The 19,731-nt window shown below is 29.8% G+C and overlaps 2 protein-coding genes across 2 annotated transcripts in view; one reads left to right on the top strand and one right to left on the bottom strand.

Moving 5' to 3' along the window:
• The window catches only part of LOC113374069 (centaurin-gamma-1A-like), a gene marked incomplete at its 3' end in the record, with an annotated part of 550,258 nt that overhangs the window by 522,308 nt on the left and 8,219 nt on the right, over window positions 1–19,731 (top strand).
• LOC113373942 (trichohyalin-like) lies at window positions 3,537–4,694 on the bottom strand. Its single transcript, XM_026614208.1, has one exon. It carries the CDS (start codon window positions 4,692–4,694, stop codon window positions 3,537–3,539), a length of 1,158 nt encoding a protein of 385 aa, XP_026469993.1.

Here is a 19,731-nt window from a genome sequence, read left to right on the forward strand (position 1 = left end):
TGTCAATTCAAAAAAGTCAAATGTCATTCCACAAAGGATTCACATCAAGCTGGAGCCATTTCATTGTGATTGACACTTCGTAACCGGTTTATCTTTTATTACCGGTGGCAATTGTTTCAAATCGCCAACTGCTAATAGATCTCCACCAAAAGGTTCATTGAGACCTTTTATTTGCCGCAATCTAGTATCAATACGAGTTATCATCGTGCAACTTACCATCGATATCTCATCAATAATTAAGAGTTGAACTTTTGCTAATTGTTCGCGTATTGTATTAGCTACGTCACTCGATAGTTCAGCTAAATTTACTCCAAATAGTCTGCAAGGTAATGCAAACGCGGAATGCAACGTTACGCCATTGATGAGGAAAGCAGCTTTTCCTGACGGAGCACACAGCAGCACACCACTATTTTATCTAAATCTCCACCGGGTAGACTGTCGAAATAACTTGTTATCAGTTGGTATAATGTATTTATAACCATACTTTTACCCACGCCGGCTGATCCGCTTAAGAATATTTTAAATGGTATTTTGCCTATTTTGAACAATTTAAATATATGCATAACAAACTCCCGCTGCTTAATATTTAATTGCAGCATCATTTCAAACAATTGATTTTGGGAAACCCTAGTGGGGCACGCATATCGACTGTTTGTTGAGGTCGTTTTTGTTTTGTTATTTGTTGTTTTATTTCCCTCTTGTTGTAATATATCAATGTTGTTTACTAAATGAATTTTGATCTATATGTTCATCATCATAATGAAGTTGTTCGAGTTCAATTAATTTTAGTGCATCGTCTAAAGTTTCGTCACTTATAATAGCAAATTTACGTTGGTTATCTTCAATTATTCTTTTATGATCGATAAAAACTTGTTCAAAGTTAACATTTTCCACTTCTTGCAGCTCATTTCGCCAAGGCATGAATAACAATATTTTTTCTCTATAATAATTGGCTGGGTCTTGATATAATTTATATCTTGTATATCTTATTATAGCAGACTTTTGGCGGCTTATTATTTCTATTTCCTCATCATTGATGTCAATGTCGTCTTCAATATCCAATGATTTTTTTTTTCTATTTTCATAATTTGCAGCGTAGTCAGCTAGACATACGTATTCTAAACTTTCAACGCGTTTACTATATTTACTGAATAAATCTTCTACATATATTTCAGTTGAATCCTTGTTTAATTGTTTTAAAGTGTCGATCGACTTCAACATTGACACTCGTTCAGTCGTTGGCCGAGTATTTATAAAGATTGTCTTTCTACTCTGTTTTGACAAAGACAACGAAAGAACGTGGTATGCGGCTTCTTGTGCTGACATTAAATTACTATTTAAAAATACGTTAGTTACAGCACAAAATTTTTCCTTGATACTTTTATTATTGTTGTCACAATCCATGGCTGCTTCTCGTAAAAGCTTGGATAGTCCTCCCTCTATCTTACTAATATAATTAGTAACATAGCTTATTACCGCATATTCATCTAATATAATCTGAAGATCCATATTGGACTCGAACAATTTTAGTATATTGGAATTATAAGCGTTGACAGCTACTTCCAGGCTAGATCTTTTCAAAAATACGCGCTTCTGTTTTAATGAACTCCGAATTGACAATATATATTCAGTTTCGTTCATTCCTAATTCCTTTAGAATATCTTCGTAACTCATATATTTATTCTCTCTATACAATTTATTCATTAGATCGCGTATGGTTTTATATTGTTTTGGGGCTTGTTCATCTTTACTTAGCGGCTCTAATATCATTGTCTTTTTCATAACGGGATATGGAATGTGGAAACGACATTCCTTGTTTCGTTGTCCTTTATAACATGTCCTTCCATGTTTATGTATTTGCAATTTGACATATGGATTTTCTGAATCATTTTTACACGTAATGAATCTATCAATAAAATCTATGAATGTGTTATTATTGCTTTCATTGCAATTTGAATCATATTTCGGTGCATTATTTAACCATAATAATATATGCTCGTGCGGGCTGCCGCGCTGTTGGAACTCGACTCGTTCGTAGCTGTCTATAACCTCATACTCGCCAAAAATACTGTTTGCTTGTCGCAACATCCACATAAATTTGTTGACTTTGTAGTCAAAATATCTCGAGCAAGTAACTGGATCGTTTCTAATCAGTGTGGTTTTCGTATTGTGATCCAACGCGTACGCTTCACGTAGAGATATATTTTTATTGTATTCGCTGTATTTCATCAACGTTTTCAATAATTCTGGCCATTGTGACTCCGCAGCAGATAAAGTTAAAAAGAAAGTGGGCCGGCCCAACTGACGAATCATAGCTAATAATTTTTTTTTCTTATCTTCCCAAAATGCTGGCGACGATCTAATGTTTTTTAAAAACCTATAACCATCATCAAACTTTACTAAATCGTTTATAAAATTGCTATCTATAGCATCTGAAGCAACAATTTTTTTAGCCAAATTTTTTTTTGACCGCCTTAAACATATATTGATGTTAGACATGCAGGCAATCTCCAGACTTTTTTTTGCCATAAATAAGATACGGGTCGGAATACATGATCGGCGGTCAAACCGTCTAACTTCTGAACGTGCGCGATCTTTATAAGATATTTTTTGAGATGAAAATGAATGACCACCAAATAATTTGGGAAAACATAATTCATCCAAATCATCCATTTTGTGCCAAGGCAACGGGTATTTGCTCTGTCCTGGAGCAATTATACTTATCTTTGAAGAATTGTCATGTGCCACATTAGTATTATTATCAATTAGCAAGACTTCGTCATTGTTAATTTGATTGAAATCAATTGTTGGTTGAGGTGGTGGATTATCATCTCCATCATTGGTCGATTCAGATAATTCATCTTCTAAAAGATCTTTATCATCCACAATAAAATTAACGTTTTCAACGCCGCTATCAAACATATCTAAATATTTTTGATCTACCTGAACATTATATTTTAAATATAGGGGTGTCGTAACTAAATACTTCAACGCCTCGCAAATTAATCCCGGTCTTACTGTTTCAAACATATAGTCGCTCTTATGACTGATATTTCGTTTTAATTTGATTTGGATAGTTTTCATTTGATTGAATTTTCTTGGAAGAACATTTAAGAGATCGTTGATTTGGATTGAAATATTAACCACGCTCCCTTTCAATCCTAATTGTGGATTTAAAGCATAAGGCTTTAAAGCACGTATCTGCATAAAATTTAATATTGGCGCTACCATTCGTTCCTCTAAATCTGTCAACCGTTTTAAGCATTCGGGTATTTTTGTAAATTGCAAATTGTTGCTGGTTGCCAATTTATAAACCTCACCACGATTAGCATATTTTTTACATGTAGTACAAATATATTCGCTTGGAAAGTTATATATGCGCGACATTAACTCTTCCGCATTTAATAGCGCGTGCATTTTTTTATTATTAATGGAATTAATTTTATTATAAAGAGAAGTTTCATTGAATTTTGAAACCGAATGCTTAAAGAACAGTCCCTCACAGCAACAGCAAATATATGAAGTAGTTTCGGCTCTTAAATGAATAAACTTTTGCTGCAGCTCTGCAAATGGATAAATTTGTCAAATGTTTTTAATTGATTATATATGTTTTCACGATATTTTATGAAATCTAGTTCTCTGTTTTTTAATTTATGTTCGGCATTCTTCTTTAGTTCCTTTCTATATGCGACTTTATCGTGCCGTGATTTTCTCATTCGATCTATATTTTTAATTTTCTCGTTTGTACTGTAATGCGCAATGTTACGAGTCATTCTCATGCGTGAAATATTAGAACGTGCTTCATTTAATCTAAATTCTCTATTTTTGCGCAAAATCTTATTACGAAAAGTATTATTTTTATTTTCGTTTATTGAAAAATTTGGAGCTTGTCTTAACCTGTTGTTGCGTATCATATTTTTCTCGTTTTCACGAGTTCTATACAAAGATTTACGTCGTAAATGCATATTGCGCTCGATATTATTTTTCATTTCCTTTGTGCGATATGGTAATTTATGTCTTAAGTCACTATTTCGCCTGATATTTTTATAATTTTCGCTCGTCCTATATTCATAATTTTGTCGAAGAAGTCTATTACGCAGCTTATTTTTATTATTTTCTAACTGGTTATATGCATAATTTTGACGGAGAATTATATTCCGTTCGATATTTTTATTAATTTCAGATAGTTTATATTGACCCTGTCTTAAAAATTTCATACGCAACTCATTTCTCCTTCGCTCTCGATGAACATTATCTTCGCGCTTTCTTGCCATATATTCAGCCAATCTTATACTTTCGTTTTTCCTATATTCACGCATGCGTACTTTATTTTTATTTTTTTCATTAATTTTAAATATCTCATCATTTTTTCTCTTGATAGCTATACGTTTCCTATGCTTCTCATTTTCAAGCCGAGCGAAATTATTGTCACTATGTCTAGTTGTCGCTAAACGTATTCTATTACTTACCTTTTCCCTTCTCCTAAAGCTTTCGTCCTTGCGCAAATGCGCTATCCTATTTTTGTTTAGTTCTCCTTCGGATTTTCGGTATACCGAATCCGATCGCAATTTTTCTTTGCATATCCTTTGCTGCTCCTTCCTAGAAACTACATCTTTCTTTTTAACTGCATTTGCGGCATATAGTCGTTTATTATAGCTATTTTTAGTTTTAGCAGATTTACGCTTAGATTTCATTTTTGTTAACTTAATAAAACAAAATAATCAATTATTTTTATATGTTAGCATAACCAACTGAGATTTCACAATAAAAACAAAATATATTCAATTGAGCGCATGCGCAAACTGACTCGGATTACATGAATTGACTCGTAGTACATGAAGTGTATATAGCCTATCAATGTTGCTGAAAAAATGCAAATTTAATTCAATGTATGTACCAATATAAGGAATAAATTTTTATTTCTGTCTGTCTGTCTGAAAAAATGCAAATAGATCGCAATGACCACATCATTGTTTGGATTGAATTTTTTTTTTAATTTTGCGCTTCTGCCTTAAAGGTTCGATAAAGTTTCAAATATATATATATATATATATATATATATATATATATATGATTTAGTAGTTAATTTTGATGTTGAAATATATGAGTGAGTTCTTGAGGGCGATACATCAAACAAAGAAACAATTTCTTTGTTTGATGTATCGCCCTCAAGAACTCACTCATATATATATATATATATATATATATATATATATATATATATATAAACGTCTGCAATTACCAAATGAAGTGTGTATTAAAAATCTGAGTGTTGTATTGTTTATATTTAACATTTAATATATATATATATACGTGGTCTGTTCAAAAAGTACCCGGAATTACTAATAATTAAATTTCGCGGGTCTGGAGTGTCTGATTGTCAAAATTTTTTTTTTATTGTGTTGGTATACATGCCCCTAAAGTATGATGAAATTTTCAGCTATATTCACTGTTTACTTTGTCTGTGGTAGTCGCTAAGGTTCGACGTGTTTTTCTGAGCTCGGCGATTTTTACAATGGAAGAATTGAAAAGTCAAAGAATTTGTATTAAATTTTGCGTAAAAAATGAAATAAAGTGTTGCAAAGTGCAAAAATTCACCAGATATGGCTCCGTGTGACTTTTTCCTATTCCCAAAGTTGAAGAGACCCATGAAAGGACGGCGGTTTTCCTCGATTGAAGAAAATCGCTGAGAGTGCTCAAGGACATATCAAAAAGTGAATATCAAGGGTGCTTCGAAAATTGGAAAAAACGCTGGCATAAGTGTATTATATCTGGGGGGGACTACTTTGAAGGGGACCACATTAATGTAGACGAATAAATAAATATTTTTTTGAAAAAACGAAAATTCCGGGTACATATATATATATATATATATATATATATATATATATATATAACAAATGTATTCTGAGTGGCTAGAGAGATATTAATTTGGAAATGTGAACAAACATCTTTTTTTTGCACTAATTTATTAAATAATAATTTTACAAACGTTTCGAGACTAGGTTTGTCTCATCATCAGTGTGTTATAATTTAAAATCTAAAATATGGAAACCAAAATTAGCATTATGTGTTATCCGTTACAAGTCGTTCAATATTCTGTATACTGAACTCAAAATACTGCACATTGAACGACTTGTAACGGATAACGCATAATGCTAATTTAGTTTTCCATATTTTAGATTTAGCCTAGTCTCAAAACGTTTGTTAAATTATTATTTAATAAATTAGTGCGAAAAAGAGTGTTGTTTGTTAATATTTCCAAATCAATATATATATATATATATATATATATATATATATATATATATATATAAGATAGAGCGGGGATTAAAGATGTTAAGATTTTAATATTCAATCTCTCAATTTTTTATAAAAAATGCAAAAAAATGTATGCAATCTATGTAACAACTATATTTTTTGTGCGCATCGGGAATTATTTGCACTATGGTTAAATTGAAGGGGTGGTCAGCCTTAGATAATTTTTTTTAAATAAAATTCATGCTTTATCACGAGGTCAGAAACTTTATTATTCGATAATGCTATATAATATCTAGGCTATTTTAAGCCGGCTTTGAAATTTAAAATTTTGTATCGTATTGTTCAATATTATCATATGCGTTTTATATATAACTGTTAGTTAATTTTGCATTTTTTGTGTGAAAATTTCTGAACTGAATGTTTTCAAATAGATTATTATAAAAAATATTGAAACATTTAAAATTATTTGTATGAGTTATATTAGAACTGTAGTCAGAATGAAAATAAAATCTGAACTATTTTCGATATACCAAAAAAAAAAAAAAAAAAAAAAAAAAAAAAAAAAAAAAAAAAAATGAGACAATTTTTTTTTCCAAAATCGATTATTTTGTTAAGACAAGCAGAAAGTTCTTTGAATCATTTAAATCGGACGCTTAGTTCTCTCAAAAACTGCCATTTTTTACATATTTAGCTCCGTATCTTCAAAATGGCTGGGCCTTCCTTTGCCAAAAACTAATAAACACTTCTCCCAATCATTACTAATTGAATGTTTTTTAGATCATTCAAATCGGATACTCCGTTCTCTCAAAAATTCGATTTCTATTTTCTGCACTCTTTGCACCGTATCTCCGAAACGGCTGGACCTGCCTTTGCCAAAAACTAATCAGCTCTTTTCCCTATCAATAGAAATCGAATGTTTTTTGAACCATTCAAATCGGTTGATCCGTGCGCCCTAAAACGTGACTGGAAATTTGTATCCATACATACATACACACACACACACACACACACACACACACACACACACACACATCCATTTTTTCTGGGGTATGCCAAAACGTTCAGAAACCTTCAAAACGTCGAGAAATGTAAAAATTTTCAATTCCGATTTTCGGCCCATTACAATAACTTACCCTACGGGAAGTTAATTACCCTACGGGAAGTTAAAAAAAAAGTTGAAAATTGAGGAAACTGGGAGTGGGTGGGGGGTCACAAAAAATTGGCACCTCAGTCTTGACATGATTTCAGCCTTCCTAGCCATCCGAAACAAAAAAAATAAAAAGATTATTAATCTACAATGATTTTGCAATCAGCGAACTAGCGATGAGTAAAAAGTTTTTTTTTTACAAATTGGCGACTGTTTGAAAAAAAAGTGTTTTTTTACTGTTTTTTTTTGCGTTTCTCCAATTTTTTAAAAATAGTAAAAATTGGAATTTGGGCATAATCCGAGTTCGGGCTATAGATAGGTCTATAAACAACTCTCTGAACATTTCAAGTGAATCGGTCGAGAACACAAGAAATCGTGTCAACATTACTGAAAAAGACTGTTCTGAGAAAAACGCATTTAAAGTTTTGTGTGAAGCCAAACTAGTATGGAGACCGAGTCAGTAAAATGCCTATATCTCTGAAAATAATTCAAATTTTCAAAAACCTTCTCGCGTACACATATTCTTAGAGAGTTAAACTTTGAAAATATGAAATTAAAAAAAATCGATTTTTTTGAATTTCTACACTAGAATACCCCCTTAAGTAAGTATATTGGGATGACTCATGCAGTTCACATATTTTGTTGAGCTGTAATGCAAAGTTGTATGCAAAAATGCCCAAGTATTGGTTGTCTAATCAAACCCTTATCGTTTTTCATTATTTTCATCAATATTATATATTTGAATTTTCAATGTTTAGGAATCTTTATAAGTAATCCGTGAAGTGTGCGCGCACATGGGTGCCATTTCAAATTAGGTCCAATCCGAATTCCGATGCGTACTTGAGGCGCACATTACTCGTACGTTCCTCGAATTTTCGAAAGGCAATTTCCTGCTCCCTTTGCTACGCAGTATACGTGTTAGTCTTTTATTCAATTTCAATTTTCTTATTTGATTCATATGGTTCTTATTGTTGTATTATTTTGGTTATACGCTGTGACAATGAGAATCTTATTTCATAGTGGTACCGATAAATTGTATGTAATGAACACGTGTGTTTGCAAACATCGGTTTATCTGGGGCACCGAACAATATGTAATTTTTCGAGATTGCGATGTTTTCGAATTTCAATTGTTCTTTTTGATATAGTGGAATGTTAGAGGTTTATTGTGTTTCGCGGTATGTTATTAATCTTTTTGATTCATTATAAGGCTAAAATAACTGAAAAACAATTATTATACAGAATAAAACAGCGTGAGTAGCTAAGAGAACTAAATTTGGCCGATTGTAAAACCTGAAAGAAAATAATAAAAAAATAATTAACACTTTTCACTCGCGATTTCCCAGATTTATATGAATTTTGCCTCCAGAGGGGCGGCATCCGAGTGGAAAGGGTTGATTTAATGAATTTTCATTTTAAATGTGGACTTTTTTAATTAACTTTATTTATATTATGAACAAAATCATTATTTAGAGTATCTATAAATCATATAATTTACTTATACCACATTTTGAAGATTTCAATACATTGACATAAACTTCATTATATTTTAATGTATTGCGTATTTCATATAAAGTGACACTAAAAACTGTAAAAATGCTATGTTGTTGCTGTGCAGTCAGACGTTTCTGAAAACCTAACTTTGAAAACGCACAAACGCGTCAAAAAAGAATCTTATTAGTGAATTAGTAACATATGAGTGAAGTTAGATTTTATGAGTAAATCGTTTGAGTGCACAGCAAATACATAGCATTTTGGCAGTTTTTAGTACCATTTTATATGCAAAATGCTACTTAAAACAGACTTGCTGGACTAAACATTGGTCTATACATAGATACATCGGTCTATTTTACGGTAAAATCGGCCCCTAAGTTTGAGCAAAATTTGCAAGTCCGTTGTTCATCATACATTTTAATATATTTCCATATTTTTTATGATTTAAGTTTAAATTAAACATCTTTATCAGTCAGCAGATATTTCGGAATCAACTAAAATAAGTAAAATTTGCTATAGATTTTTTTATTTACCCTACTATTTATTATTTTTATTAAATTATTTTTCATATCCTGTGATCGTATAATACGTCATTTATTTTTATTTTGAGCGGCTTGATGCTGTGAACAAAAATGCTCCATTCAACTTGATTGACATGATCTATAGATCTTTTTTGTGCAGATACTTGCTGCTTGCAAATAATTTAAGTGGGTTAAATATATAATTTTCGAAGTTTTATTTTTGGTAAAAGATCAGAATATATGTGTTACAGGCTTTCTTTAATCGAATTATGAAATATGTAAACGTAATAAGAACACGTTGTGTATTTATAAGTACTGGTTGCTGTAATCTTGTTTATTATTAATCCGATCTGAAGCGTTTAATATACATTTATTAACATCTTTATTTTATTATTTCTCTTTGAACACGTTTTATCAATCCATGTAATCGCTCCAGATCCAAAGTGGGTACTCCGTTATAACTGAATATTTTTTCTGTACTTATTCTAGTAATTTAAGTATTAATTCAATTTCGCACCATTTTAGCAGACTAGTGGAGAAAAATTAGGTTAATAATAATTTTGCTTTCCTTCAGGGTAAAATTATGAAAAGAGTGTAATATTTTGTTTTTTGCTTTTGCACCTGTACTTTGAAAAGTCAAACGAATTGCTCGACACGCAATTTATTGGTTCGGTTACGCCTTTAATAGTCATGCTCATGGTTTTGATGTAACGAATAGGTGTTGAAAAAAAACGTTAAATTTGTCAAAACTGACTTTGAAATATTGTAAAAAGCCGTCAAGGAAATAAACATCGAAATGAATAATATTACTATAATTAATATCTTATGGGACAGTGTAGTATACCATTAGTAAATTGTATTAGATCATACTTTAAGATTCTGTTTTAATTAATATTGTTTTGATGGAGGAATTACTTTGACTGCCATCATTGAAAAGTGAAAGTAATTGTTAGAATGATACATTTAGGTAAGTGAATAAAATATAAACATTTTGCATAAATCACAAAAAAAATTATTGGCTTATTCACCAAGACTCCAATTTATATACGGTGATAGCAGAAATAAGAAGATTTGCATCTAAGTTCAAGACTAGACTGAAAAATTATCCAAATCAACTTGCTAAAGGCCTATTTTCATAAAATATCTTAGAAAGACTTAGAAAAACAAACCCTTTAGATTTAGAAAATCAACTAATCAAAATTTATTATATTTTTGTATCTTTATCTCGTCATTTTTCAAATTTAAAGTGACTTTCACTAGGTAGCATTTTAAAATTTCATTCTTATGCATTAAAAATTAAATTACTGAATTACCGATTACCTTTTCAGGCAGGTTGTAATTATATGGAAATAATAAGAAAAAGAAAAAAAGAATAAAACATTTATATCATATTCTTTGTGAATTCACCTGAATGTGGTGATAACTAAGTTCAAACCTTCATCTTATTTGGAATTTGAGAGTGGATAAGATAAGATGGTCCCATTATTAACCCAGAAATGAAAAAGTTGAAAGTGCAGATGTCATAGAGAATTTCATTGGTTACGTTTATTAAACGAAAAGGAAACTGGAGTAGAATCATATTACAAAAAGAGCACATGCTGTACGATGCCATGTAAGGAAAAATTTAATGATTGTTAAGGATGTGAAAAATAGATTATAGAAATGTGTAAACATTGGATTAAAAGGTCTCTTAAAGATTTGTAACTAAGTTTTAAAAACCAAATATGTACATTATATACAAATACGTTATGCATATATATTTTATACATAGAATATAGAACAAGTTCAAATCTCTTTTTTTAGCACCTGTTCCTTCTAAAAGTCAACCGAATTACTCGCCACATAATTATCTGTATCGGTTACGCCTATAATCGTCATATTTATTGTTTTGCGTGGGAATGCCGATACTTTGACCGCACATTTCATTGTCTCGGATCGTTTGCTGTTTAAAACCAACCCATTGATACATAAACAAATTTAAGTCATAATATCCTTTTAATTGATTTGATATCGACGTATGTGTATCACTGAGGCAAAATCTTATACCAGGTGTGTGGACTTTTTTCGGCACCGTTTTTTTATATCGTTCGAACAAGCTTATTGTATGCAACCTGAATTGTAATTGATATTTTTCTCAACGGTTACAGTGAATAATATAAAACCAAGGCGAAATGTAAGCAATGATAAAATACTTTTAAATCGTTTGAAGATTTTGATAGATTGTCGTTAGTAAAACAATATATTTAGGAAGATTTCATGTATTGAAGGAGTATCAATATGGAAACATATACAAAAGTGATCGACTTATCTGGTGATTCTTGTGGTAGACATTTTTGTTGTTTGCGAAATATCAAACTTCAATTCAACTTACTCGCTTTACGAGAAATATATATCGGTTGCCAATTACCTTTTACAATAAATGTCGTCGTTCACGCGTTGTTAGTACTTTCCTTTACCATTTAAATTATATTGCAAAATTTTACTCGAATAGCACCATGATATTTACACATTTAAGAGGTATATTTAGTAGGAATCACTGAAAAACTTAATTAATGAAAGTTAATTGTTTAATGTTAATCAACTTTGTTTCAAAAATAAAATATTGTTTTATATAACTAAATTAATTTTAATTTTAAAATAAATTTTAAACTTTGATATTAAATATTTAGATTTGTTGAAATCTAAAGGCAATTATAATAAATATTTGTATTATATTATTACTTACGTTCCTTACATTATTAAATTTATATCAGTGATTTCATCTTATACTTTTATTTTTCTAATTTATGCTATAATTGTTTAATGCGATAAAATTGATTATGTATATAAATATAGTCTTCAAAACTATATTCTTTATTAATTACTTATGATATTAATCGAATTTTATGACAGAACATAATTTGCATATTTAATTAGTATATAAAATCTCTTATTAATTAATTGAAACGTGACAATAATTAGAGATCAATAAAACATTTGGTCAGCAATTTAAAATTACCTATTACAATATTCATTAACAATCACCTATCACCAATTATTTGTTAGGTGGATTTATCTAGTTTGAATACCTAATTTATTGGCACATTATTAAATTAATAATGTCCTCGATAATGCTCGTTAAATTATAAAAATACTGAAAATAAAACACATTTGTTAATTAAAATTAATATATATAGATTTATTTCAATAACTCGGAATTCGTTTAACAAATATTATTATAGTCATTTAATTTTTTTTTATTATTATTATTCTCTTTATTGAATTACAATATGTCTTTACAAAAAGGAAGATATTCAGTAATTTTGATGATATATGAAATATTAAACATTAGATCTAAAAGGTTACCTAGTAGCCTTTTCAATTTTATATATTAAATTTAAATTTTGTGATTATATAGAGTAAACTTAAAAATAAAAAGATCTATGAAGTCAATGAGTATAAATTGTGAATTATAACAACAAGTAAAAAAGACATAATAGTCATTTAAAATAACGCCGATAATAAATGTACCGTATCTCTCTCTCTTGATCGATTGTTAAGCTGTATTAGATGCATCATCGAGTGAAATATCTAATTCAGCATTGCACTATATAAACTTATAAGCATAATAGTATTTTTTTTACTTACAGTAAATATACTGTGAAAATTAAATAACCAACTATCGAAATATGTTTAGAAAATTTTCTAGTTATTGCCTAAATATTTAAATATGTTTATTTGCTATTTTTTGGAAATTTTTCATTCGTTTTCTTTTACCCCACAGGCGGCAAACACACCCAATATCTCATTTTTATTGTCATTATTTTTTTTTTTCGAAATAACAGCTACATTATTTATCCAATGCCAAATACATATTTCAGATATTCTTTTCGATAATAAATATGTTGATAATTAAAATGTCAAAATGTTTAAATATTAGATCTTTCATAACCCTCAATAAAAATGCATTTTTTAGTTTATTTTAATGATTAAAAAAAATTATCAATGACTTATTAGATCGCAACAATGAAGTTATATTATACTATAGAAAAGTGATTAAAAGAATAAAAATATACAGAACGCCAACCATCTATATTAAGAGGAATTATATGAATGTTAGGCAATGTCACATCTTAAGATATATGTACTTACCAGTTTGCCCATAAGTATAAAGTACATAATCGAATATATTGATTGATTTGCATTTAAAATTTATTTTAATGTAAGTCACAATCTTAATAAAAACATCAAAGAATTTGCATTAAATGTTTTATTAATATTTTGAAAATTTACACTTAATTTTACTTTGTAGAAATTTTTCCATTAGCGCTATTGAATCCAAATCGCATTTAAATAAAAAAAGGTCCGCAATATGTTCCTAACTCAGGGGTATATTGACCTCAAGTATGTTCTTGATGTTAGGGATTATTAGCGTGCAAAAAGAAACCAGAAATGGAAATCATTTATTCTTTTCTTTGTGAATCCTCTGGATTCACGCATGTTATTTACGATGTGGCTTGTACTCCGTGACAGAGCGTACTTGTTAGTCCTTCGAACCCCGAACCAGACGAGTTCACCATTAAAGTTACCAATTGTCCTCTAATCTGTTTCTAGTGCGAAGTAAATTATTTGAATTGGGAAATGATATATATTTTATAATCGAAAATGATTTATCCAAATATTCGTATTTAAGTTAAGATCAATTAAAATTTTTTGAATCTGAGGATAAATTAATAACTAGTCCAAAAAAGGAAGCGAAGAATAAATTTTATCATCAGCCAGTATTTAGAATTGTCGGTTCTATTTTGATACTTTTTTACAAAAATTTATTCTATCTAAAAATGAAGAAAATTTTTCAAGCATAACGACACATGGGTTTTATCTGAAGATCATTTTTTCTGATAGCACATTATGAATGTCAACTGAAATGATATCACTTTAAAACTATGATCTTTTATTCAAAATTTATTGCGGAAAATGTATTTCATTTCGTGTGGCACAAATATCCAATTTGACTTTCAGTAATTATAATTATACTGTCTAAATCAATTTAGACAACACATAACACGTATCAACCAAATAACTATTGAACTATGTTCAATAGTTCAATAAAACTCCCTGTTAATTCCGAATTAGGAAGTTTGTTTTTATATGGGATAACAAGGTACAACCAAGAAGAAAACAGACCCAAAATTTTATTTTTAATTTTAGAAGGATTTTACGAAATAAAAGCTACATTGTTTAACTAATACGAATTACAAATTTTGTAGGCACATTTTTACAAAGATCACAATGTTTTTTAGGTCGATCTGGTACTTCGTCAGAAATAATCATCAGCAGAGTTGGAATAACAATTAATTAAATTATTTCTTATAGAATCGCTTTTTTAACTTAATTTACTGTTTATCACTATTTTATTATTGTTTACACCTAAAAGTTGTTGTAATTAGTTGGTTTTTTTACGCCGACCAACATGTGAGCTTTTATAGGTTTTATATAAAAAAAACTGTTAAATCTAACATAAAAATAATGATACGTCTTATAAAGCAATTAAGTACATAAAAATTATATTCAAGCACCATAAACTAAATAACAGAGCTCAAAGCCGAAAAAATCACCAACGAAAAAATACTTACAATTAGGTTATAAATATATACATGTACTTTAGGGTGGTTCTTAATATGGACCTTTTCGAATTTCCTTGCTCCCAAGGGCTCAAATTGTTCCAAATTGATAAGAAACAATTCTCTGAAAGTGTTAGCTCTTAATATTAACTTTTAGATAGTGCGCAATTCAATCAAACTTCGTAAGGAAATAGCATGGAAAAATTTTTGATAATTAAAAATAAAAATTTTATGTATAACTTAGCGACAAATGAATTAAAAATGCAAATTTGTCATTTTTTATTGAAAATTCGATGCTCTGCAAAAAAAAATCATGCTATTTCCATACAAAACTTTGATTGAAATGCGCTCTATCTAAAAGACAATATTAAGAGCTAAAACTTTCAGAGAATTGTTTTTTATCAATTTGGAACAATTTGAGCCAATGTAAGAATATAACAATGTAAGAATCACCCTAATGACGTTTTGCCCTATACTTTAAAATATTATTATTAAAAAAATATACTTTACTTGTTTTTGAGATAATAGTAGTAGATCTTTTTAACCAGCGGGTTTTTAAGCATAAATGTATAATTAATTATTGTATATGTTTATTTGATTTTTATGTCGTTCGCATTTTCATATCAGGGGGCGTCCATTAATCACGTGAGGTTTTTAGGGGGAGGGGGGGTTTGACAAAAAATCGCGAAATATCACGAGGGGGAGGGAGGGGTATAGCAAGATATCACGTGTATTTATTTTTTTTACTATTTTTTATAAAAAAGTTCACATTTTCAGAAAAAATCAGAAATTTTACAGTTTTTTCATATAACTAAAAATACACGTGATGTTTGGTGAGGGAGGGGGTAATTTTGAATATCACCAAATATCACCAAGGGGGAGGGGGGTCTAAAAATCCTTAAAAACTCGCTCACGTGATTAATGGACGCCCCCCAGCAGATAGATTCTGAGCCTTGCGCCACATAGATAGACTGGGTTTATATTTTACCACTCTTGTTATTGTTGTTGAGGAATAACCTATCTGCCTATTAAGTTCAATTATAATTTCGACAATCCGATTCGGAATTGACTGTACTTTTTACAACATATCGGATCGTGCCGCCGGCTGCAAATCTCAGTGTTTGCATATTAAATTACCTTGCGATTGTTGTAGTACCTCGCTATCGTTGAAATCGCATATCAAAGACCGAATGACCGACTTTATCTTAATACGTGCTCGGAGCCATTCACCGAAGATGTTGCGCGGTACTTGGCGATAATTCACATTTCGCGCGTGTGACGGGCAGATGTCGAAGATTTTTCTGCTGAGAGGGTGCGAGATTTTTTTTTAATTTCATACACACGAAGAAAAATCGTTGGTATCTCTGAGCAGTTAAAAAATCGATTGCTTTTCGTGTACCTTTAATTAAATACAGATTTGAGCTCCCTATGAGTAATCATAAAATTGTAAAAAATATTTAGATTGCCTACTCAAATAAATGCATACAATTACATTGTACGATAATTTTTACAGCTGTCCTAATAGATTAACTAATACAATTTTAAAAAAAGTGGCTTTAAAAATACAGGCCATCAAAATACAATATCAGGCAGCTTTGATGTCAAATTTCAACTTGAGGTTATAGATCTCAAATATAGCCTCTCGTTGGTATAGCTGAATTTATTTAATAAAAGTAGTTATTTTTTCTCAACTGGATTAAACAACTACTGGGTAGCCATCCATCCAAAAATTCCTATAAAAATTCAAAACAATTACTGAATGTCTTAGTATGGCAGATTGTAATTAAAAGTATAACTAGTGGGGCGCATGGCATCGTACCTTAAGGCAAATTGCTTGAACTTCCCGTACCAAAGAAGAAAAGTATATTTTGAAGAAAAGTGTATTTTGAATTTTTTTTGAAATTCTGAACTTTTTTCAAAGCAATCGTACTGCTTTACCTGCATAGAGACAAAATATCGAAGCGCGTAAGCGCCGCGCCGCCGTCTAACGGATAAGCATTGGTACGGAACTTATAGGAATGTAAACAAAATTTATACTTATTGTTAAAATCTCTATAAAATATCTGATAATTTGATGTGCATATGTCTAATGATCATTTTTGACCGCCAGATGGCATTTTTTTTTTACCTTTTTTAATAGATCTCCGAAACCGTTAGACCTGCCTCCATGAAAATTTGATCAATTGTTCATCTTGTTAATGAACACTCCGTTCTCTTAAAAACTGAGTTACCGTTTTTGGCACTTTTTACCCCATATCTTCGGAACGGCTAGACCTGCCTTCGCCAAAAACTAATCAGCACGTCTCCTTATCAATACTCATCGAATGTTTTTTGAATTATTCAAATCGCTTCATTCGTGTTCCCGAAATCGTCGACGAAAATTTGTATCCGAACACACACGCACACACACACATACACATACATACACACACACATACTTCCATTTTTTCTAAGGTATGCCAAAACATTCGGAAACCTCTGAAACGTAAAGATATACAAAAAAAATTATTTTGTGTTGTGGCAAGTGAGATTGGGTGATCCTCGAGGCGGCTATTGTATTTGTCTGATGATGAGTTGGCGTGTAATAAAGTAATTTGAAAAATTTATATTTCAAATTATCACAATATTTTATAAATGGAACATATTTTAGTTCGATATTTCCTATAAATATAAGCAAGGTGGCAACATGTTTGAGTCTTTATATTAAACAAAGTTAGTGAATTGTAAAAACCAATTTATTTAAATTTTTCGTTAAATTTGCTCAACACTCTGATTTTTTGTCATTTTGTTTGCTGCGAGTTATTCAAATTATTTTTTCTGATGATAAATAAAGTAAATAAAATTTCACTTAATTAAATTTTAGATTACCTTATTAATACATGTCGTTTATATTAACTTCACTTTTTGAAGACTTTTTGAATTATCTATTAAGAACTATATGACGAGTTGCAAAATAAAAATTGATAAAATATTTCACAATAATACAAATTATATTATTTCAGAAAAAATCGAAATTAGTAGCAAAAAACGAAATTAGTAGAACAAAATCTATTCAAAAGGGTGAATACGTAAAACTGTTGATTGAATAATTGTGTACTTTTCTGTGCTTATAATCTATATCTAATGATGCAGATGCCAATATAAGGCTAATGATTTGTGGATTACTAATTTATCTGTGTCTAATTGGTTTATATCGTAGATTCAGTTTGTTATAATATTACATGTTTTATGCTCAAGTTTCCAATGCCCAAAATTAAAGGTTCAGACTATCTTCTTTGATGGTTAAGACCCTTATTCTTTCAAAGAGCAGATGTCCATAGATCGCTGATGGGAGGGCGTGTGCTTTTTTCTTATTATGTGTGTTTTGCGACAAGATTTAATAATGCATATTGAACACTATTTCATTTTAGTTTCGTTGTATATAAATATGTAGCGTTTGCAAAACTATGCATCATTAACTAATAAATTTAATATTTTTTCTAATACATTTTCAGATTATTTTTTAATAATTGAATAAAAAAATAATATGAAAATATTTTTGTTTAATTTAGTGTTTATGATAGTATTTTTTTTTCATTGGTTCTAAATATTATTCGAATTATTAATGAAATGACATTATCAAATTTTGCAATTCTTGAGACAGCTGTAAATATTATTGAATTGATTTTATCACCAATAAAATATCAATCACTTTTATCAATATGTCGTCTTTTATGATTTTCTATAATATAAAAAGCCAATTAAGTTATCTTAATAACTTCTGAAGCTATTGAAGCAGAAGCTAATTAGCTGTAATGATTGCATTTAAAAGCGAATCACAACGTCAATGTCTCACATGATTGATTACATGGCTGTCATAATTGATGTGAAATCTATTATTATTCCAATTATAAGATAATACGAATCAGTATTTTGAGTTTCAATCGATATTAATTTAAAAACCGTTATTACACTACGTAATTTTTAGGCGTTAATGAAAACTATATTCAATAAAAAAATTAAATTGAGTCTAATTTATACAGTCTATTATCAATCACGTACAGGATAGAGAAACCTTCGTACATTGTATTGTGAGTTCTGTTTCAAATAACTTAAAAAAATCATATGAATATGTAAAAAATAACTATTAGAATCGATATTTATATAAGAACAGAGTAGAAAATCATTTCAGTACTATGGCCCGAAAATTAATGAAAGGTTATGGCAAAAAACGTCTCAAAAGAATCGACTCCGCGATGAAAACTCTGACAACAATCCTTCGTTAATATTTATTTGACTTCGCAATTTAATTTAATTTATCAAAATCGAAAAGGCTTACTACTGGCCACTGGGTAACCTTTCAGAACTTATATTCATCCCAAAATTACTGTTTTCTTGTAAAGGCAGATTGTAATTGAATATAATGAAAAAAAAAGGGAATTGATATGTCTTTATATCCCAAATAAATTGAATTGTCACAACCGCTTAGAAGTCAGTACTTTTCAGTAAATTTAATGGTTACATCTTTATAGCCTATAATAAAGACAAATGGATACCTAAAGGTGCTTCTGAGTTAACAATGCTTCTACAAAGGGCGTTAATGCCAGAATGAAAATAGTGATGTTTCTTTCAAGAATATGCCGTAACTCATTTGTATTGTACCAACGGTCAATGTCATTTTTAGGCGAATGGACAATACTGGACTAGATTGACCTTCCCAATAACAA

The sequence above is a fragment of the Ctenocephalides felis genome, unplaced genomic scaffold, assembly GCF_003426905.1.
Source record: "Ctenocephalides felis isolate EL2017-DRISC unplaced genomic scaffold, ASM342690v1 CF-g0.4_SCAFFOLD_01604, whole genome shotgun sequence".
Taxonomy (NCBI): Eukaryota; Metazoa; Arthropoda; class Insecta; order Siphonaptera; family Pulicidae; genus Ctenocephalides; species Ctenocephalides felis.